The 22499-nt window shown below is 39.5% G+C and overlaps 1 protein-coding gene across 1 annotated transcript in view; it reads right to left on the bottom strand.

The window, feature by feature from the left end:
• Positions 1-22268, bottom strand: part of LRRC75A (leucine rich repeat containing 75A) — a 1985298-nt gene extending 1963030 nt beyond the window's left edge. Inside the window, exon 1 of the mRNA XM_044054240.1 lies at positions 20323-22268. Within this exon, the coding sequence (XP_043910175.1) occupies positions 20323-20586 (264 nt within the window). The 5' untranslated portion in view covers positions 20587-22268. The remainder of the gene's footprint in view (positions 1-20322) is intronic.
• Positions 22269-22499: the final 231 nt, after the last annotated feature.

Raw genomic sequence — 22499 nt, 5'->3', positions numbered from 1 at the left:
CAGAATTGCGAGAGATGCATTTATATATCCAAACTGGAAGCCATGCATTCTCCACCCAAGACCAGAATAGCTGGTCAGGAAGAGAAGGTCAACACTTGCACCACACCACATGGAACACACAGCCCTCCAGAACACACACCAGCAACGCCTTCACATAAAAACACAAATCACACACCTACCTTCGCGGAGGCTCTCAGTGAAAATCTACCCAAGCAGCAGAGACCTCCAAGGCAGAAATGCACTCGACCACCATAACACAACATTAATCACGAGACACATAACTCTCCTAAACAGTGTGCCACTCAACCAAAGCCCCTAAGGCAAAACAGCATGCCCAACACACTAGTCATAGGTGACTCGATAGTGAGGCACACTGATGTCCCACTCACTAGATTGAATAAGGAGAAATTAACAGTCAGTTGCCAGGATCCGTCGCATAACACATGCACTCAGGTCCCTCAACAACAGGTACTCTGTCATTGTACATGTGGGTGTAAATCATCTGAAATGTACCTCCGTGGACTACATGAAAAGAGACATGGAGGAGCTCTCTGATTATGTAGCCCAGATGGGTATGACCCTAGCCCTGAGCAGAATCCTACCATCACCCAAAATGATACCACAGTACAAGCAGAAGATGATTGATTTCAACAATTGTCTAAGTTTCTGATGTCATTCTAAGGGGATCCAGTATCTGTCTGCCTGGGATAACATGATTGACAGACCTTGATGCTTTGCCAGAGATGGCCTGCTTCTGTCACCCCTGGGCTTCCAGATATTGACCAATGCTCTTGCCACCCTTATAGTGCTTTTTTTATGCAGTGTTCCAAAGACCAAATTACCACCATAACAGATACAAACAAATGCAATCTGAGGGTCATACTGCTCAACGCTAGAAGTCTAAATCTCAAAATGCACTCACTCGAAGCACTCCTTAAAATGGAGAACATCGACATTTGTTCTGTAACAGAGACCTGGTTCAAGGTAGCAGAAATCACCCCCTGAACTAGCAGGTAGTAACTCATTCCACACCTTTTGGCCCCAGAACTTGGACTGAAGCTCCAAAGGTGGTGGTGTTTCCATATTCATAAAGGATGCGTACACCTCCAGACTGGTAAGCCCAACATAATGCATCAGAGATACTTCAGGTGCAGCTAACATTGGGTAAGACAGTGATTCAGGTCATAGCCTGCTATAGGTCCCCAACCATGTACCAAGACTCACACTCCACGTTCCTAAGCACCCTGGAGAATACTAGGATCCAACCTAACACTCTCTTACTAGGCAACTTCAACTACCCCTCCATTAACTGGGAAAACTACTCATGTACCAATACACTTGCCCAATGTTTCCTGGAGTTAATTAATTCCAATGCTCTGGACCAGCTCATTCTTACCCCCCACTAGAGGTAGCAACACCCATGACCTGGTCATTACTAACATGGGTGACCATTGTTCTACACCAATAGTCAGCTCCTCCCTGGTTAGATCCGACCACAAACTAATCACCTTGAAAATCCACATCCCACCCACCCCCCACAAAGGTAACCACCATGAAAAACTTCTCCAAAGCTAACTTCTGGCTCCTAAAAACAGAGGTGGCTAACTTCATGGCAGCCATGCAAATGGAGAATAGTTGTATGACTGCCAAATCATACACCAATGCACTGTATAAACACGTACACAAATTCATGGATCTCACCATATCCAATAGAAGTAAGACGCTTTCCTCCAAAGAAAGGAAGCCAACCTGGTGGTCTCTTGCCATAAACAAACTATAACAGAAGGAGGAAACCGATACAGAATAAGGTGAAGTCCCAAGACTGAAAAAACTGTGTCGTCATCTCCTTTGGGAAAAACCCAGTTCCCATGAAGTACCACATTAATGGTAGTCCACTGAACACAGAAGATGTTATAAGAGATCTGGGAACACAGGTTGACAGCAACGTCTCTTTTGATCACCACATTGCCACTGTTGTCAGAAAGTCATATGTGCACATCTCATTACTAAGGATTTTGCATCCAGGAAGAAAGAGGTCATTGTCTCCCTCTACTCTTCCCTCATTAGGCCAATCAAGTACAATGCCCCATTTGGCATGTACCTCACTAGACACCTGCAACAACTGGAGAGGGTGCAAGAGTACCTCACAAAGAGGATCCTAGGCCTTAAACACTTGTCCTATATGGACGGACTCAAAAAACTCCAACTATTCTCTGTCTCACATCGCCTACTTAGAGGCAATCTCTGCTTGTCTTACAAAGCCATGTCTGATCCAGCTCTGTTAGAAATCCTACATCTAAAGAAATCTCAATCCCTCCACACCACATGCTCCAGAGACCTCAACCTTATTACCACAATTAACAGAACATGCTGGAGAGACAGGTTCATAACCCAGAGATTGCCCATGCTATGGAATAGACTTCCCATACATGTCAAGCAGAGCACCTCGCTGACGCTCATCAAGACAAATCTTTGAGTGGATGGGAAACAGAAAATTCACTCCAGGAATAACTTCAATGGCTCTACTCGACAGAGGCACTGGGAACTAAGGTCGGGTGTCACTATGCCAGGGAAATCCTATGGCTACGCTTGTAAGGGCCCCATGGCCATTAGCCTAGTACACACCTATGAATCTATGATCAGAAAAACAAAGTTGGCTCTACCAATACACTCAGGTCTTTAAATTAAGCTAGAGTTTTAATCACTCTATGCTGTATTAAATATTCACCCTTCAGTCTATATCCCCCAAATCTCATATGCTTAGTTTTGATGTATTTATAAGCATATTAATCTCCTGTGGCCAGACAGTTGATTTAGTCAATTTTACAAACATACCCAGTCTCTAATAGATGTAATCAGTTGACCCATTTTCAAGGCACCTGGATACAGACCATAGGACATCTCAGATGAGAACATAGATCCATTCTTCTTTAAGTTGTATCTTTCAGACCTAGGACAGAGCCCAGTGGGACACACTGATTGTAACCCAGAGCTTCACCTGTCCACTTGCTGCACGGTACTTGCCATGTACTATTTATAAGCCATGCAGGTATCACTTTTATCAAGATTACATACATACCTAGTTATTCGGATTTATTGATCAGCGTTTTGTGTAAGACCCTACCAAAGGCTGAAGTTAAGTTTATATAAATTATATCACAGCACACCTTTTCATTTATAGCCGTTGTTATATCATTTTAGACTATCATGTTACAGACAGTTATAGATCTATTTTCAATATAAGCATGCTGGTATATGGTTTCCAACCTTTTCAATTCTGCCAATAATTTATCCAAAATAATCTTCTCTTTCCCACAACAAGAAATTATGCTTGGTTCATTATAAACAAAATGACACACTATACTCCAGAAAGAGTCTACTGTTCCTTCCTCTTTAGTGCTGTGTGAGAAAAACCACACAATACTTGTGAACTACAAAGGTGGCACTACAAAAGGGGATAGTCATATCTACCGCAATGCCTAAATCTTCAGCCTTATCAACTGCAACATAGAAAAATTAAATTAGTAGTTAGTTCTACCAAAATGGAACACGTATTTGCATTAAAAGGCTGGTCATTAAATTTACATGAGGACATTAAGTTATTGATAAATTCCCACAGTTAATCCATATCTGGAGCCTTACTATCATCTTCATATTTGAAAACCATTCTCAAGATGTAAACTGAACCTGAGTAAAAAGGGCCACTATGTATCCCTGCTGCACACCAGTGATGAATTACAAACAAATCAGACAACATTTTAGTACCTAACCCTCCATGTTATATTCATTAGTCAGTTCTGTGCCTAGAGTGAAATGTAACTATTTGTACCATGCATGTGTAAGAGGTCAGTTACAAACATCTTGAGAAATGGTGTTAACCATTTAGTTAGAACTAAATATACAGCACTGGCTGGGGTATTAATATCCTCCTACCAACCATCCTCCACCAATAAATGCAGCAAAAAAAACCTTCAAATTCAAAATCCTTCCTTCTAAACCACCTGATGTAGCATGCTGCTACCACCAGCTATAGTACACATTAGTTTGGCAGACTCGTCTCTTCTAAACTAATCACCATCAAAAGGCTCCCCCCTAATATATCACTAACGTTTTCAAGGTCCTCCTCTACTTCTTATCCCACACGCATATTTCTCTGGCCACTACATGCCTCACCCTACATATATTCTGCTATATATTCCTCACTCACAGATACTCATCTCTACCTCGTCTCACACTAACTTCTTCTCTAACCTTATCCAAGGCTCTTTTTCCACCATATAATAATACTGGTTTACTATCACAATCTCCCAAGACAGTTACATGAACCTTGGAAGGTTGAATGCAACTGTTCCAAGGTTTTGTAACATCAATTTGTAAATGTTTGAATCCACAACAGCAAATTCACACTAGCATTTGCTGTTGTGGATTTGTCGTTTTTAATGGAGATCACACCACAGTGGGGACTGGAAAATGTACCCTTTCCTTCACTGTAGTGCAATATTGGAGTTTGTATATATAATTACCAGGCAGTGTGAGTTCGTAGGACATTACCCAACCTACTTGGAGTTCCAATTATGTCGAGTCAAATTTCTGAAATTACCAAATTCACTGTCATGATCAGTCGCTATTTGGATTTTACAATGTTTTAATTCAGATAAGTAATAACGTGCACAAGTATGTTGCGAGGTTTTGATAGTAAACCAATAATAATATATCACTTTCTCTCACTTTACTCTTTCACACTTGTGACAGCCCAACCTGGGCACCCAATAATCTTTATCCCCCTCAACTTGACTTCCTAACCATCTCAAATACTGTCTTTGTAGAAAAATGTCTTTTAAAGTACATGCATTTTACAGTGCAACCAGCAAAACCATCTTTGTATTAATTTTTGTAAAAATTAATTTTAATGTACGTGTATTGCACAGTGCAATTAATTCATTAATGATATTCCTTGGTAATAACCTTATAAATGATTTTGCTTTATTAGATGGTTTGCATATAGTCATAACAACTTTTTGTATGTAACCGTGGAGTTTTTCTTCTGGGCCTCTGCTAAAAGAGGGCTTTAATTTCCAGTCAGACTTTCCTGGTAGATAAATAAAATCAAGAGCAGATGTTACTTCACAAAATTAAGACCAGGTTTAACATACAAGATCCCTCTCTCTCTCTCTCTCTCTCTCTCTCACAGGCCTAAATGTTTTCACTAGTATAGCCAAATCACAAAAATAACTTTGTATAAGCTCAACTAGTACCCAGGCCATCACTTTACAGATGACACTGGTCAACTAGTACCCTATCCATCCCTTTACAGAGGACACTGGTCAAGTAGTACCCACTCTGGCACTTCACAGTGGACACCGATCAACTAGTACCCTTTCCATCACTTCAAAGAGGACATTCCTCAACCAGTCCATTAACCGTCTCTTCACAGAGACCACTGGTCATGCTCAATTGTCTTTAATATTATAGAGAACTAGACAGTCCACCTGTTAAAATTGGGGCAACAGTCATTTCCAAACCTGAAGAGCTATGCTGCCCTTTAAGGATTTGGCAAACAGTATAGTTAATGATACTGTTAAATAAAGCATCCAGAAATTCAAATAACAGAACCACTGGGGGTATTAGGCCACACTAATGGTGTTCATTTAACCGTGTTAAAGTAATTACCTGGTGCTACAGTAGGATAAATGAACGATGCTTAGGCCAGCTGTTGAACTCCTAAACTGGAAAAATGTTGTAAGAAATGTCTACCCAAGCCAGCTTTTTCCTGTAACAGACAGATGATAGCATGGTACAAGTAGCAGTCTTACACCATAGCTCTACCAAAGTAATTAAATATTTTGTAGTTGCTTGAAACATTGGTAACAAAATTATTCTCTTAAATGTTGCCATATATGCAAAATGAAGGATTTTTTCATGACTTTAGAAAATATTTTTCTTTCTAATACTAGGGAACTGTCTATATGTACGACAATGGCTCTGCATTGCTAAGTTGGTCTACAGATGTAAATTTCCCTCACAGAGTTTTTAATATTTTCTCATATTTTATATATATATATATATATATATATATAAAATATATTACACATTTATATATATATGTATATATATATATATATATATATATATATATATATATATATATATATATATATATATATATAAATATAAAAGAAATATGTAAATCAGTAGGATAACACAAACACTGAAATGTGTTAAATGCTGAATAACTATTAAGACTCCCAAGGGGACAGACTCAAGATCTGCCATCATAGCAGCAGTATGATTCCCTAGCTTTAAGTTAAGAAATTTTACAGACTCTTATCTTACTGGTACAGAATCAAAAAGATTATACAAAAAATAAAACTTCAAGACTTGCACAAAAATTAAATATGTTTTCAGAATTCAGAATATCTATCTCAAACTAGTTGGCACAGTGATATGTGGCCAAGTTGAAAGAACTATAATTAAAATCCCCCAAAATAACATTTTCTTCAGTCATTACTCATTGCTGTATAATAGTGTGCTAGTTAACTTATTAACAAAAAATCTGAACTGAAAAGAGCTTTGATAGTACTATCCAGCCTCATCGGACCAGCCTTCAAAATTTATTGATAAAAATCAAAACTTCCTGCACTAGTACTCAGTTTTATTCCTATGAAATATATAGGTTCATAAGTAAATAATAGATTAACTGCCTTTGCAGGCCATTTAATCCTATACAATATCCCTTTTGCTGCTTGAATTAACCTATCCCATTTGCTGTTAGATTAGTCTTACCTATCCCATGATCAATAATTATAGGTTATCCCTGGTGAGAATAAATGAGATCATACCATACATAATTTGAGGGGACCCATGCATGGGATAAGGCATTTAGTAACTGCTTCTAGTAGTACACATTTGCCTTTTGTCCCCTCCTGTGCAGTAGCTGGTCTAAATCCTGTGCAGTAGCTGGTCTAAATGTCTGGATGGTCCTGCACAGCCAGATTGCTCCCCACCATTTTAAACCAGGTCTCAGTCACTATACAAATGTCTACATCATCCAGAACTAGAAGGGCTTGTAGGGAATGGAGTTTCTTGTTTAGTCTCCTAGCATTGATCAGTAACACCTTCATATCTTCCTTATTACTTCATTATGTTGATTACTTCATTATGTTGGTAGGAGTATCATGTTAGCATTGCCTAGAAAATCAGATACAGGCCACCCATAGTGAAGCAGAATGGTCTGTAGATCATATCCCTCTAGGCTGACAAATATTAGACCCACTTCAAATGACACCAAAAACTAAAACAATTACTAAAGTCAAGTATTTTTGCTCATATTGCATCTTCATTCTTGGAGAGGGTAGAATGCTGCTCATTGCCTGGGTCACAGTCTGAAAGCTCCATCATGTCTCTTCATATAGTCCAGTGAGGTACATCTCAAATCATTGCCATCTACATGTACTGGGTCATACTGATACTTCTTGTTTAAAGAACTGAGTGCATGTGTAATCTGATGGATTCTGGCACCAGATAAGCAACTAACCATCACTCTTTCCTTGCTCAGCCTAAGTGGTACATCTGTACATCTTTCAATGGAGTCATCAATAACAAGAATGTTTGGCTGGATAGATGGCTTCATTATGGCTCATTATCAATGACTTTGGGAATTCTTGTGCTATGTGAAGAAGCAGACTTAACTTGCCGAGCGTGCTTTTGGCCTGAATTGGATTTTGAAGGTCTTTTAAGTTCAGGCAAGTTAATCTTTAGCATATGATGGACATACAAGGCCATGTCCAACCCAGAATTGATGGACATGCTCCACCTAAAAAAAAAAAACCCCAGAGAGCCATACGCTCCAGAGATATAAACTTCACCACAACAATAAATAGGGCATGCTGGAGGGATAGATTCCTATCCCAGAGACTCCCCATGCTTTGGAACAGGATTCCAATATACATCAGGCAGAGCCCCTCACTAACACTCTTCAAGAGAAACCTTGACAAGTGGATGGGAAACAGAACATTTACCCCAGGGATCACTGCAGTGGCTCTGCTGGACAATGGTGCAGGGAACTAATGGCTGTGCTGGACAGAGGCACAGGGAACTAATTTAAGGGGGTGGCAAAAGCCAACACATTCTGGCTAGGCTTATAAATGCCCTTGGGCAGATAGCCTAGTACATACCTATGAACCTATGTGTATTATGATGGCCTTGGTGAGGTTTGGTATATGGTGTACTGTTGATGATTTTGGATTCTGAATTAACTGTGTGCAAAATTTTTGCCTCCAAGGACATTACACATGTACGTCTCTCACACACTGTTATGCTGTTTGCGTACTAGGCAGATTATCAGACATCTTGAGACATTTCTTATACTGCCGCAAAATAATCCTCTCAATCAGGCTAACTGAAGAAGTTGTGGGGAAATTCTGGCCCATGGTTTCAACAGAAATGATTCTGGGGATAGGGATGATGATAACTGCCTGGTGCCCTGTTTGTTTAGGACAATGTTTTGGTGGACTTACTACTAAGGTGAGGGGGGAATGCTTAGTTAATCTGGTCAGGGGAGAACTGCAGCTGAAGGTGTGTATTTGCACTTAGTATGGGTTATCTGAGCCTCACACCTGGACTTCAAAGGTTGTGTAGATTTTGCAGGTCTCTAATATGGAAAAGAAAGCTCTTGCAAAGATAACCCACAATTCAGTGAGTCCAATGGCATTGGTATACTGAGTGCAGCTCAGCACAGCCCCCCCCCCCACACACACACTTTTTTTTTTTTTTTTTAATGAAAAGCTCATTTCTCACAGTTCAGGGCTTTCGCCGCTTTTCTGTCATGAAAAAAGACCCTGGGTAGGTGCAGCTTTTTGCAGGTTATAGCAAATTAGCTACAGAGAGATCCAATCAAATGAAGCTAATAGTGGATTTTGTGACTTTAGAACCTGTAGCAAAACACAGTTCACTTAGTCCTATGACTGTGCTACAGGTTAATGACCCCAGGCACATTAGAATTTCAGAAACTTTGTAGCAGATCATGGTAAAACCTAATTAGCATACAAACTGTAGGGAGCAGCAGGAGAGCGGCACTTTATGTATCAGTGGGGGCTGGGAGGGCTGCAGCAATGTAGCAGGCACACGTACAGGTGAAAAATAATTGCAAATGTAACAAACAGAAAAGCATCTGAATGCAACTTTAAGTAGGAAAATGATAATCAGAATACAAGGCTCTAGAAGCAAAGCTGGAAAGTAAACAGCTGTAGAAGCAGAGAAGCACAACTCCTGCCACTACAAATTACAATACTGCCCCTATACAATCCCAAATGCACTCTAAGGCACAAAACCAGGCAGGGGTTTACCAGCAGCACTACTTATGGAAAAATGCAGTAATAAATACCTAAATGAGGTTCAGATAGTGCAGTAGTTCTCAATTAAACTACAAGAGTAAAGTCCCATAGCAACTTAAAATTCAAACAGTTAACTTTTACAAGTAATTCTACTTATGGAGATAGAAATGCAGTACAACTCATAAATGGTGTTCAGATCTTGCAGTAATTGACAATTCTCCATCCATTCATCCATCCTCAACCCCCCTTCCCATTTTGCGCATGGGGTTAGTATGTCACCTCAACAGTGACAATCATCTTGAGCCAAGGTTTTTGGCTGAGCAATGATGATAGATGATTAAGGTCTCAGAACAAGTTACTTTTGATACATAATGAGGCAAGTGGCAAAACTGCAGAATAAATGTAACAAAATGAAGGCAACTATGTACAGCAAGTTTTAACAGTCTAAACGGATGGCCTTCCCAGTTTCATCTGCCAGTGCCCAGTTAGGTGAGCAGAGGAGATGAGACTGGAAGGAGCTTCCAAGGCCAGGTATACCTGTAGGGGCAGGCAGCTCAAAAGCGTCCAAGTTTAAAAGCACAACAGGGAAAGTTTGGATGGATGGGAAACAAAAACTAATATAAATGGTAAGATACGTGCAGTAGTTTAAATGTACTTCACTGGATACAAAATGGTGTCCAAATGGTTTATATCCACCAAAGCACAGTGGCTCATCTTCAGGGCCTACAGTTCATTCCTGACCTCCAGTCATTGTCTGTATAGAAATTGCATGCTCTCCCCAAGTCTGTGTGCTCTCTCTCTCTCTCTCTCTTTCATTAGTCCAGTTTTTTCCTTCCTGCAAATAAATGATACTTGATTGGCTAATCTAAATTGTGTGTGCATGTATGTATACATACACACACACACACACACACACACACATTTTATATATATACGTGTGTGTGTGTGTGTGTGTGTGTGTGTGTGTGTGTGTGTGTGTGTGTGTGTGTGTGCAAGTGTCTGACATCCCTCCTCTAAGCCTGTGATCAAGTAGCCTCAATCCTCACCAGTGAGGCAAGTGGGGAATATTCACTGTGAGAAAAATAGACACACACAGTTACAACAATACAGTCTGACATATATGTATATTTCTTTTTTGTCCAGCAAGACCCACTGTTGACAGATTTTTTAACACAAGCAACTTTTCAAATACATTTTTACACAAGCATCTGTACAAATTAGTTTTTTTCTCCAAACATCTTTATCAATTTTCATATATGACAAAGGAATCTTACATTTATATGAATGAAAAAACATAGAAAATGATACCACTTTAGTTGCAAACAGTTTACATCATAGACACCATTGACATAATTGTAGTGGCAAACATTATATATCACTTATAAACCATCTAGTCATTGTCAGTTAAGCATTATATGGTTCATTCAAATCCTGCCTCTTAAACCTCATTCCTGCTGTGCATATATTGTTCCCACAATTCCCATTTTTTTCCTGTGTAGTTTGCTTCTTCCCTTTTCTAAAGATCCCAATTCCAGTTGTTTTTTTCTCTGTTACTATATTCACTACTTCTAGTAAAGTTGGTCTAGACTTCGATTTCCATTTTCTAGTAATTGCTTTCTTGGCAACCACCATAATTAGACTCAGCAAGGTTTTACTATTTATAGGCAATTCCGAGTCTATAGCATAACTCAAAAAAAAAATCATCTCCACAGTCAGTGCAACCTGCTCACACAGAATCTCTGACAGAGCAGTCTGCAGGGAATCCCTAAAGTCTACCAGATCATTACACTCCCAAAAAATATGTTCCCAGCTACCACTTTTGTGTCCATCACCCCTCCAACATTTGCTATCCACCCAAGAAAAAAATCTTTGGAGTCTACTTAGGATATAAAAATACCTATGTAAACTCTTCCAGGCAAAGATCCTAAATCATCTAGACTTTGTTGCAAATTTGGGAGATCTACATATATATATCCCCCCCTGTTCAAATCAGTTTGATATTCAAATGACATATAATTCTTTACAAACCTCCAGCTAGCTATGCTGGCATATGTTACACATGTACTGCCCTACCTCACATCACACACACACACGCACGTACGTACGTATGATTCCCCTGCATTTGGTAGAAAGCGGTTTCTTCAACAAACACAAGGGAAGGGATTTAATGTCAATGGCATGGATAGCTGAGCAGTGGAAATGCTGAAACAGGTAACTGGGGTTGGAGAGGTGAGCGTGTTTATGCATGTGTATGTGAGTTAAGATTAGGGTCAGGTATGAGAGAAGTATAGGTGCTGTATCTTCAACAAACACAAGGGAAGGGATTTAATGTCAATGGCATGGATAGCTGAGCAGTGGAAATGCTGGGTGAGCATGTGTTGCATGTGTATGTGTGAGTAAGATTAGGGGTCAGGTATGAGAGAAGTATAGGTAAGGGATTTAATGTCAATGGCATGGATAGCTGAGCAGTGGAAATGCTGAAACAGGTAACTGGGGTTGGAGAGGTGAGTGTGTTTATGCATGTGTATGTGAGTTAAGATTAGGGTCAGGTATGAGTGAAGTATAGGTGCTGTATGTTTTCTAGGGTTAGGTAAGGGTACAGATGTAGTGTTTGAGTGTGTCTTGTGTCGTGGCAATGTTACGGGAAGCTTTCTGAGAAGATAAGGTGTAGGGTTAGGGCTGAAGGAAGGGCCAGCATCAATATTAGTACCGATTACTAAGCTGGTGCAGGGAAACTATTCAAACAAATTTGAGGCTAGTGTTATAGGGGTTTTAGTATTAATAAATCGGGAAAAAAATAGTCTACTTTTCTTGATATTATTGCATTTGGTATTTTTGTTTTCAGTATTGTGTATGCTTGAATCTTTTTTGTAGGCGTTTTAAATTGAACATTAAAATACACGCACGCAAACTCCATTTGCCCTTGTCATTGTGACCTCAATAGACTAGTTTAGTTACCTAATTAACAAATGAATAAAGTAGAAAAAAGGGGGATAACTGAACTAGCAGTCTCCATAACCAAAGAAATGTCTATCTCCCCCATATATAGAAACTGACGATGAACAGTTTATTACTGAGACTCCCAGCATTTAATGATACTAAAACATTTGTTCACAGAATGAAAACATCTTACAATGCCACTACCTCAGAAAAGTGCATAGTTCCTTTATTTCATACCAAAATGTGACACAAGCTACTGCCTTTCAGACACCACTATTTACGATTTTCCTTTTTTTAAGGAATATCTTTAGTTAGTCTTAATGAAAAAAAAATCTCACTGAAAACGTGAATTAGAACATTCCATAAGTATTCTGTAATTGATCACGTAAACCAACTCCAATGGCATAGAAGGATAAATCCCTGACCACAACCCAGGTGACTGAGTTTGACTGGTGGCTTTTGTGCCTGCTGGAGATGGCATAGGGGAACAGAGAAATAGAGAGACAGAACCTTGACACATCTCCTTTGGGGAAGAATGGGTGTAGCTACACCCGCTGTAGCAAAAAGTGGTGTAAACTGGGATCACAGAGAGGTGCTATCAGTCAGGTGGTGTAAACTGGGATCACAGGGAGGTGCTATCAGTCAGGTGGTGTAAACTGGGATCACAGGGAGGTGCTATCAGTCAGGCGGTAGGGCATTTGTTGCGTCATATTCAAAGGCATGAACAACGCAAGCAAGCTGCATGCTTCTGTCAGATGCTTCTAGGTATATGTGGGTGTGGCCAAGAATATACCAGAAATCAAATCCCCCAAACACATGATATCTCTAAGTCTCAGTCCACCTAGCACTTGTCCCAGGGAATAAATGGGCCATAGGTGAGTCTCATTGTGTGTGTGTGGGGGGGGGGTCAGGGAGAGATGAGCTATACGGTCAAGCATTGGACTTATGCCAAACAGATATTCAGCATTCTTTTCTTGTTTACACTATAAATACCAGCTTCCTTTCCTCAGTCACTCTTCCCTCTTCTAATCTTTCTTTAGATTTAAACTTAGCTAGAACAAATGGCGACCAACAGAAAACTAAAAAAAAAACAGCAACAATTTATTATACAAAAGGCTTTGCACTTTCATCCATACAAGCTGATTTTTAGAGTTTTCTGGATTTTTAGAGTTTTCTGTTGGTTGCAGTTTGTTCTAGCTAAGACTGTACACTTTTTGTTGGTTCTTTGGATTATTTTGCATACAGTTGCCTCCTTGATTGATTATTTTGTTTTGCCTTCGTGCAGTGGTTTACTCTAGTTCAACAGCTCAAGGACTACTTGATGTGACACAAGGCCTGGCATATATTTAGCTGCTATGCAGATATGACCTGCATGTAGGACCTCAAATGAGATACACAGTCTAAATATTAAGGCTCACAGCATTGCCGTCTGATTAATTTGTTACCCTTGCACCCTGGGGTCAGGCAATTCAACCAAAATCTGTGCACTAAAAATTATACATGGGGCAAAGGAGGACTGATATTTATTTTCTGGTTGGAGTATTTTAAACAGTCACTCTTTGAATATCTTTCTATGTGAATGAACAGAGTATAACAGAATTGAAGCTTACCACTTACAAATTGCTTTAATAGTAGGTTCAACTGCAATAACTTCACCTCTCTAACACTATGCGGCCATATGCTACACAATAACTCAGGTTGTTGTTGCGTCTTTCGGCTTTTCCCGGTTAGGGGTCGCCACAGCGGAACTCCGGTCCGCTAATGATTGGCAGTTGATTTTTACTTGCTGAGTTGCCAGCCCTAACGCACGACCTTCAACGAAGGTATGCCCATTCATGCATGTCTCCACGCAGAAGGCGCTCTAGCTGAGAGTCGAACAGGTCAGCGTCTTACTGTGAGGCAACAACGCTACCGCAGCACCACCACCGCGGTTACACACTAACTCAGGTGATGTCCATTATTACTCAGCATGGTTTGATGCCAGAGGAATTTCTATAAGCCATAGAAATCTGCACTGCACTGTACTGCTCTCTTATTTCAACATACTGTATACTTGTTATATGAATGGTCATTGTAACAGTACTCTGCTGAATTACACCTTATTAAAAGCAAATAAAAAGAACTGAAATGTTATGTATCACTTGAAAAGGTGATACTGCAATGAACCAAAAATATACTTTCAAGGTGAAAAAAAGACCTTGTTATAGAAAAATGAGAAGTTTCACTTTTATGATGACTTCTAAAAAATATTGTAGTGCAAGAATTAAATTAAAACAAATGCATAGCACCGGAATAAGTGCATAATGCCATTTTTATGCAGCTTATAATATTTTCCTGCAAAATTTCAAAGTAGCATGGCTGTATCTCATTAACAAAGGTAATGAAAGTGTTTTCATGGCTTTCATTGACAATACGTGCTGTCTAGGGCATGTGCGTAGAAAAATAAATGAAATAGCAAAAAGTAAGTCGGAGACAACAGCATAGCAAGCCTGCAGGTACAATTTGCTGTTGTATACCAAGCAGGCAGTTAGTGAAGAAGACTATATAACTAAGCTCCATAGCATGAAAACAGTGTCAGTGCAATTCAGAGGCAGATTTACCATGTTCCAAAGCTATTTTCTGAAACTTGAGTTATACCGCAGTGACAGAATAGGGACACTAGGAAGACTGAGGTCACTCCGCTGCCAGGAAAGCATGGCCATAGGGGTAGTCAGGCTTCAGGCATTCTGTTCATAACAGAGATTCCCTAAATGTACACAAGTACTACAAAATCTCCAAATACACAAAGTTTAAACGGAAACTAGAGAGATCAATATTCAGAAAGTAGAAAAACAAAGTACAATATAATGAGCAGAATATTGAAGACTGAAAGATCCCAAGCAGGGGAACATAAGGCTGCTATGATATTGACACTGTTACCACTACAGACCTTAAACCCATGTTTATGCAGGAAGGTAATCCCCAATCGCCCATATCCCTCCTAGTTGATTCGTCTCACACCAAGGTTGTACATGCTTAAGGATAAATGCAGTATCATGTTTTGACAGGTAGCTAAGTATGGCAGTATTCCCCGAAGCTGGGCTACCTCAGAATGAGAGGAATTAAGTAGTAAAGTTAGGGAGGGTACAGGAGAATCAATCTATACACAAGACTGCATTCTTTAGAACTGTGTTTTTAGTCTGAATTAAGCATCTTTCCAGATACTGTGCTTTATTTTCAGTATTGGGATTTTTGTCTCAGCTTTTTTCACTTCACTGAAGTCTTAAGGAGAATCTATAGTGCTTCCGTCTTGCTACTGCTAGAAAGATGCAGACTCAAACAAGGACAGTTCTCAGTTAAGCCCCAAAACGAACTGTAAGTGGACACAAGGCACAAATGAGATGCAAATGATAATGTGTATGCTGGAATGTGTTCATAATCTCAGTTGTAATGCCTACACATTTACATTGGCCAAGCCCCAATGGTCATCAGGTTAGCTCTCACCTTGGAAAAGCTACCTGGTGCACCACACAAACACATGTCTGCAAATGTTTTAAGTAACCAAGCTTATATAGTTTCCTTCTCTACTCCCACCAAGCATGTCTAATGAGCATCAAGTGAAGTTTACACACGGCACACAATTCACCAAACTGTGTACCCCTCTCAATCAGTGTAACCAAAAATGGCAAGTGCACTATGGCAACACAGAGCAGACGCTCCATTATGCTAAGCCCCTTACATCGGTGCACTTTTTCTCTGTCCTCCTAGAAAAAGAACATAGTATTTCACTACAGAGCACACAGTCTTGCTGTGCTCTGTGCCCTCTGCATTTTCAATCCCTCCAAAAAAAAAAAAAAAAAAGCCTGCCTCCTTGATGAAATATGCAGGATGCACAATGCAATAGACGAGCGTCTCACCTCAACTCAATGAAGCTCGTCTCTAGAACACCATATCTAGGAGCAGGCACTCAGTGGAATAATAGTTGCTGCACTGCTCATTTCAGTCTACAGGACACTACATGCATAGTGAAAGAAATGCAAGCATATCTGTGAACTGTGCATGTCACTAGTATAGCAGAAACACCTTCCAGAAGTATGCAGTACAAATTGATTTAAGAAATACAAACACCCATATATTGCTCAGAAGCTAAATTTGCAGACAAAATTTAACCTACACTTTACAGCTGAAAAAAATAAACAAACATTCTTAACCCAGGTCTAAAGCAAATGTCAGCACATCATAAGACATGCTAAATTAACCGACATATTGTAAATTTAGATTTAGAATGTTAAAGGTTAAACACTGCAAAGCCCTAGTTAACAAATTAAATGCATGCAGCTTTTGATGGTTGTCAGTACTTCTAGCCCAAATGTTCAATTATTTTTGTGACCACATACCCCTACATTAAAGAAACAATGTTTATGTTTTACTCTGCTGAGTTTGCATAGTGAATTCAAAATGCTACAAGTACATTGACCTGGATGTGAAAACTGCTAAATATCATGCTTGAAAGAGTGCAATGTTTCAAACTACTAAAAATTGAAAGTCATGAGGTTTGTGCTACATAGCATGCTTACTCCACCCTTGGTAATTTGTTGCTCTTTTTCAATGTTTTTTTAAGGTTCTGCCTCATGAATAAAAAATGGAGGATTTTCACACACAATCAATGTGAAATCTCACCTTCCAGTAAAATATAAGCATTTTGGCTTGGATTAGAAAAATGACAGCTATTAAATCTACTATACATATATATATATATATATATATATATATATATATAAATATAAATATATATATATATATATATATATATATAGAGAGAGAGAGAGAGATCCAATGAAAATGTGGTTGTGTGATCTACGTTGTTGCTAAATCATTATGAAACTATCAAAGTTACAAGGATGTCTTCAACTTAAATGCATACTCAATCTCAATTTTTTTTTTACTATTGTTCAGGCACTCAGCATATTCTATCCACAAGTCCTAATCAAGCCATAAAAAGTGATTACAAAAAGTTTTACTCTTGGAAAGGGATTTTTCCGCAGTGTGTGATATCACCCTTCACTACAGAACTGTGCAATACTAATGATCTAGTTCTTCATGAGATAATATCACACATACAATATAAAAAAGAAAAATCAGACAAGAGAATTAAAACTAGCTAAGGAATTGTATTGAATTGAAATATGCTATAAAGCTCACTGAAACTTAATTGAAATGCATTTGTAAGCATTTGCCCTTCATTTTAAGCAGGCAGAAGCCAAAAAAGGCATTTATAGTTTGAAAACTGTAATGGGTTTATAACGCTAGAAATCAGGATGCTAACTATGGATGGGGGGAGGTGTTGTGCTGGATCCTTAGTGGGAGAGGGGTCAGATAAGGGCAGAAAAGATTAGCACGGAGTAATTCCTTTATGATAGCATATAAACATGTAAACATACATTTCTTACATTTATGCCATATGCATCAGTGATATGCTGTAAACACAGGGAGTGAGCAAAGCATAAAAAAAATCCATTAACCCATGCAATGGTTTCAGGGATTCTGCTTCCCAGAGTTTGCATTTTGAGGGAAATATTGGGCATAAAACTGGGCAGAGGCTGGTACATCAGATTCTGTGGGTGGTAGAAACTGATCAAAAAGTTCACCATATTATTCCTTCAATACTGTGCTGGTACCTTCAGAAAGTATGGGTGGGAGGTTGGCATAATGGTTAAGGTGTTTACCTTACAGACACAAGGTACAGGGTTTGATTCTCATGTGGGCCAATTGGCTTGGCTTACAACTGTCCAGAAGGGCAGTTAGCCTAGTACTAATCTATGAACCTATAAAGAACCAGCCCTAGTACTTATTTCTGTGGTATCTCACTAGTAATTACCTATTCTCTCGAGTGGACTAAGTCTGTTGTCTCACACTGCATTCTACTGTCCAACCACTGTAATGTGTTCACTAATTTTCACATGCGAGATAGACAGCCATGCTAAAACCAAAGTAGTTCTTGCCCACAACTTTTCTGTGCTCCACCATCCCAACAACCTAATCAAAGATCTCATTCTTCTGGCAAGACCATCCTGCGATGAGTCATACCGGCTCAGATCCTTTGCCTCATTTGTTTCCAGTTATTCAATAGCTGTTTAGTCTCTTCTAGCCTTTCTACAGGTCCAGTGAACCTGCCTCCTTCTTAAATCCAGGTGGCAAAATCGTGAACCAACAGTTGTGCTAAAATGTCATGCTTTTTCATATTTCAGTCTTTTTTAAATTTCAGCAACTCCTTGTTTATGTGGTAAAGAGAATGATAAAAATAAACAACTGAGATGATTTTAGTAATAACAGAAAAGCTATATTTTTATAGTTACTACTGTTTTGGGGATATGATCATTCAGTCCATTGTCATCATCCTGAATACATGCTGCAATCAGATAAATCAGTTCATATAATGCTTGATGCAAATGCAATATCATTTTCAACTTGATTTTAATAAAACCAAAAAAGAAAAGAAATTAAATCAAAGTAATGCTTCTATGTAAAACTTAAATGGGAATGTTGCATATATATTCTAAACTATGACTTAGATAGCACATAGTTTATTTATTAACAAAGAACATTTAGAATTCATTTAGGATTGTGACAATTACCATTTCTGATTTTGCTCACCATAATTCATGATAAACTGCATATTGGCAAATAAGATGGTCATAGCCAATTGTCTATTTTTAATTCCTTAAGTTTCCACCTACTCTTTGTCTTTACAAGTACATGCTTCACATTGTTCTTGTACTCAGCTTCCATATTTCCCTGCATTTCTTATTTATTTCAGTAGACATTTTCATGGTAACCACCTATTTCTTAACATGTATTAATTCAGGCAGTATACATACATAAAGACAACGCAATTAAGTTATGACAATGGTCAGCATACTCAACCTAACTAATATGGTATTCATTTTGAAAGTGCATTTAACCAGTAACACAGACCAGTGATTTATCTGTTAGGAACAAATCAACAAGTGTCTTGCACTGAAAGCAATTTATTCAAGAAATGACATTCTTCTAAATAAGTTTTTATGCTAACATGCAAGTTTCTGACATGCTGTTCAGAACTATAATCATACCTCTTAGAGCAAGAAGTTGGACAAAGCCTGAAATAATGGGCGGACAAAGGCCCAGAAATAGGGACAGATTTGAAATATTTCTTTAGAAATCTAAACAGAATTTAGAAAGTTGCTTTAAAAAACGCGTTAGCATGCATTTTCTGAAGGATATGACATGATCCATACATATCAATTGAACAGATTTTCACAGAATGTCCATATTTTTGACTCCTATTTTTGGTCAGTTTTTCCATAAAATTGTGGTTTCCTGGCAAATTAGTGGCAAATCATTAAAGATTGAGGTTAGAAAATAATGATAGACATTTGAGTTTCAGACTTCATACCCTTCAGAAAATCCAAGCTATTGCATTAGCATGGCTTTTCTGAAGGGTATGAAGCCTGTTATTATATCAACTTTCTAAGTTTGTAAGAGCAAAATTTAAAAACTATTCCTATTTTGGGCCCTTGTTCCACTTTTATTAATGGCATTGTACCGATTTTTTGCTCTAATAGGTTGAGAAGTATGCGTCTGAATCTCAAATGTCATTATTTAGGGACTTCAGTCATCAGTGATGTACCAGAAAACCACAATTTTTTTGAGGAGTAGGCCAAAAATATGGGGCGAAAATCTGGACAGCTGAGAGGTATGCTAGGGCACCCTTAATATTAGCTCATCTTTGCTGCCAGCCCTTAAATTTAAACCGCTCAGCTGTTCAAGAAAGAGTGGCAAACCGAGATACATCATACATTAGCAACGTGTGTAAAATACTAAATGCATTACATGTCGAAAACGCAGTAGAAAGTGCGGCAGATGTTGTTTCTTGGCAAATGTAAGAGCCTGCTATAATCAGGAATTTATTTAAAAAAACATTTAGAGACTAGTATCTTGCACGTAGATTACATACAATGAAAAGGTAGCAGATTGTGTTCATTGCTTTAAATAGCCTTTCATTGATGCCCCATTCATAAAACGAACTTACCTGCCGCAGGTGTTTCAATAACTCAGTTGCATCTTCTTGTCTTCCCTGCTTGACAAGCATCAACATCTCCTGAATCATAGTGATTCGTTTCTGATAAGGGGGAGGGGTTCCACACTTTCCAAACTTTTCGCTGGATCTCAGCATGAAAGAGGAGAAAATATCCCCCTTGTCCCTCGATGAAGTCTTTCTACGGGACCCCAGGTTGTGCTGGGGGCTTTCAGCTGCTGCAGAAGGATGGCATCCTTTGGTTTGTTTAGTGCCCATAGCTTAGCAAACCCAACCGGAGCTTCAACTAGCTTGCTCATGAGTGGCATGCAAACTTTTGTGGCTGGGTACTGCTAACTGCAAGGTGTCACTATGTCCCCACAGCCCAAACCTTCAACGAGTGCCCCGGCAAAACTACTGTCTCCTGCCGTCGTTTCCCACTGCACACACAAGTAAAGTCTATTTTTCTCAATGCAGCTGTGATGCACAGTGTCCAGTACTGCCAAATCCAACTGCCAGAGTACTCGGGAGGGAAGGACCCATAAGTCCAAGTATGTTTCCCGTTGACAGCGACACTTATCAAACAAAGCAACAAATCCTTATACCGATGACTGCTTTGGGTACTAGTCCTATGGAGAATCAGAAAAAAATCGAATCAGTGGTCACCAGCGATTAGCTTTCCATTTCCCCTGCAGCAATGCAGATGACAGTATCACCAGATTAACTTCTACAGCCCTGAGTGAGCAGTTTGCTACAGCTGCCAGTCAGAATTATACAGTATCACACATAATCCTCTCCTCAGATGAAGTGTCTTCTACTGGTTGTCCTCAGAATTCCGTTTATCGGACGCACACACTTCCAAAACCGGGGGTAATGGTGCTAACAAATCATGCAAATAGTGCTGAGAATACCCCACCGTTAGCTACACCGGGAGCTCCAAATCCTTAAAGGGACACTAGCTACCATGGGTTCCGAGTGCATAAAAGGGACATGATGGAGTTTTGTTCAAGAAAAGTTAGCCTCTGAAGTCATAGAGCCTCCATGCACGCTTAACACTTGCAATATCCTTCTAGTGTTGATTTACTGCTATGTGAAAATTACTACGCAATACTAGAAAAAACACGCCGGTAATTATGGCATCTGACTGTTCTCATTCAACTTGCCCCCAAGTTTTATACAAGTCGAAGTGTGGTGACATGCATGATCCTACTAAGTGGAAAGCAAAGCGGTTACCACTCCAAGACAGTTAAAGAACCCTGGCAGTGGTGGGTACTGAATGAGCTGAGCTGACCAAGGGCGATGACTTTCACAGCTTTTGAATCAACACCTTGCTGGGATCCTCCTAGACACACGTGATCTGAGATGCAGAAGTTGTATTTTAGCTGTAATTAATCCAGCGGGAGGAGAGGTCGGCAATTAAACATGAGCAATCTGATCCTGTGAAATCCAAAGCTTAGTAATGTTGGTCGGACAATTTACTTTTGCTAGTTGGTACTGTAGCAAGTCATGGCTTGTCTATACTGCTCCCCTACACCTTGAACGCTTCAGCTCTAAAAACGCAGATGCTTTACTAAGGAAGCAGGGAATCAGTTGCATTACAACCACTAATTACTTCCTACTTTCTGCTGACCGTACAGGAGGTGGCGACATATAATCTGGGGAATCGACCCATGAGTTGATATGTCTCAGTTGGCCAGGAGAGCTAGATCTCCCCTCCCTCCCGCAAGGCTAGACCATCTCCTCCTCCCGGGTTGTGGTCTCTCGGGTGCACGATGTCTTCCGTTACTGTGCTTCTGGGCACCTTTTCTCTTGTTATCATTTGCAGCCGCTTTCTCTGCCTGATGCCAGTGCTGTCTAGCAGCTGGTTTGTGCACCTTAGCTTGTAGCCTACTGCACAGACTAAAGCATACCCCAACTCATTGCAAGGGCTTCTGCCCAGCTCTGGTGAGTAGTGTGATGGATTTGTTATTGCAGGAAAGGAGGAGGGGCGCTACACGCCTCTCTGAATGACTCCCAGCATGGAGGGTTGGCTATTTTACTACTAGGAGGGTTGGACATATCTGTACTGTCAAAAGAGGGAAAGACAGCAGCACGACTGTCATTCAGAGAGGTATACCCTCCTAATAAATGAAGAAAGAAAATAACGGTTGCATCTACAGAGAAAATAACGTAAATAAATAAATCGCTGTGTA

This window comes from Protopterus annectens, chromosome 13.part0 (assembly GCF_019279795.1).
Source record: "Protopterus annectens isolate FY-2018-M chromosome 13.part0, PAN1.0, whole genome shotgun sequence".
NCBI classification, from domain to species: Eukaryota; Metazoa; Chordata; order Ceratodontiformes; family Protopteridae; genus Protopterus; species Protopterus annectens.
The sequence above is the reverse complement of the archived record's forward strand: the minus strand, read 5'-3'. Positions and strand labels throughout refer to the sequence as shown.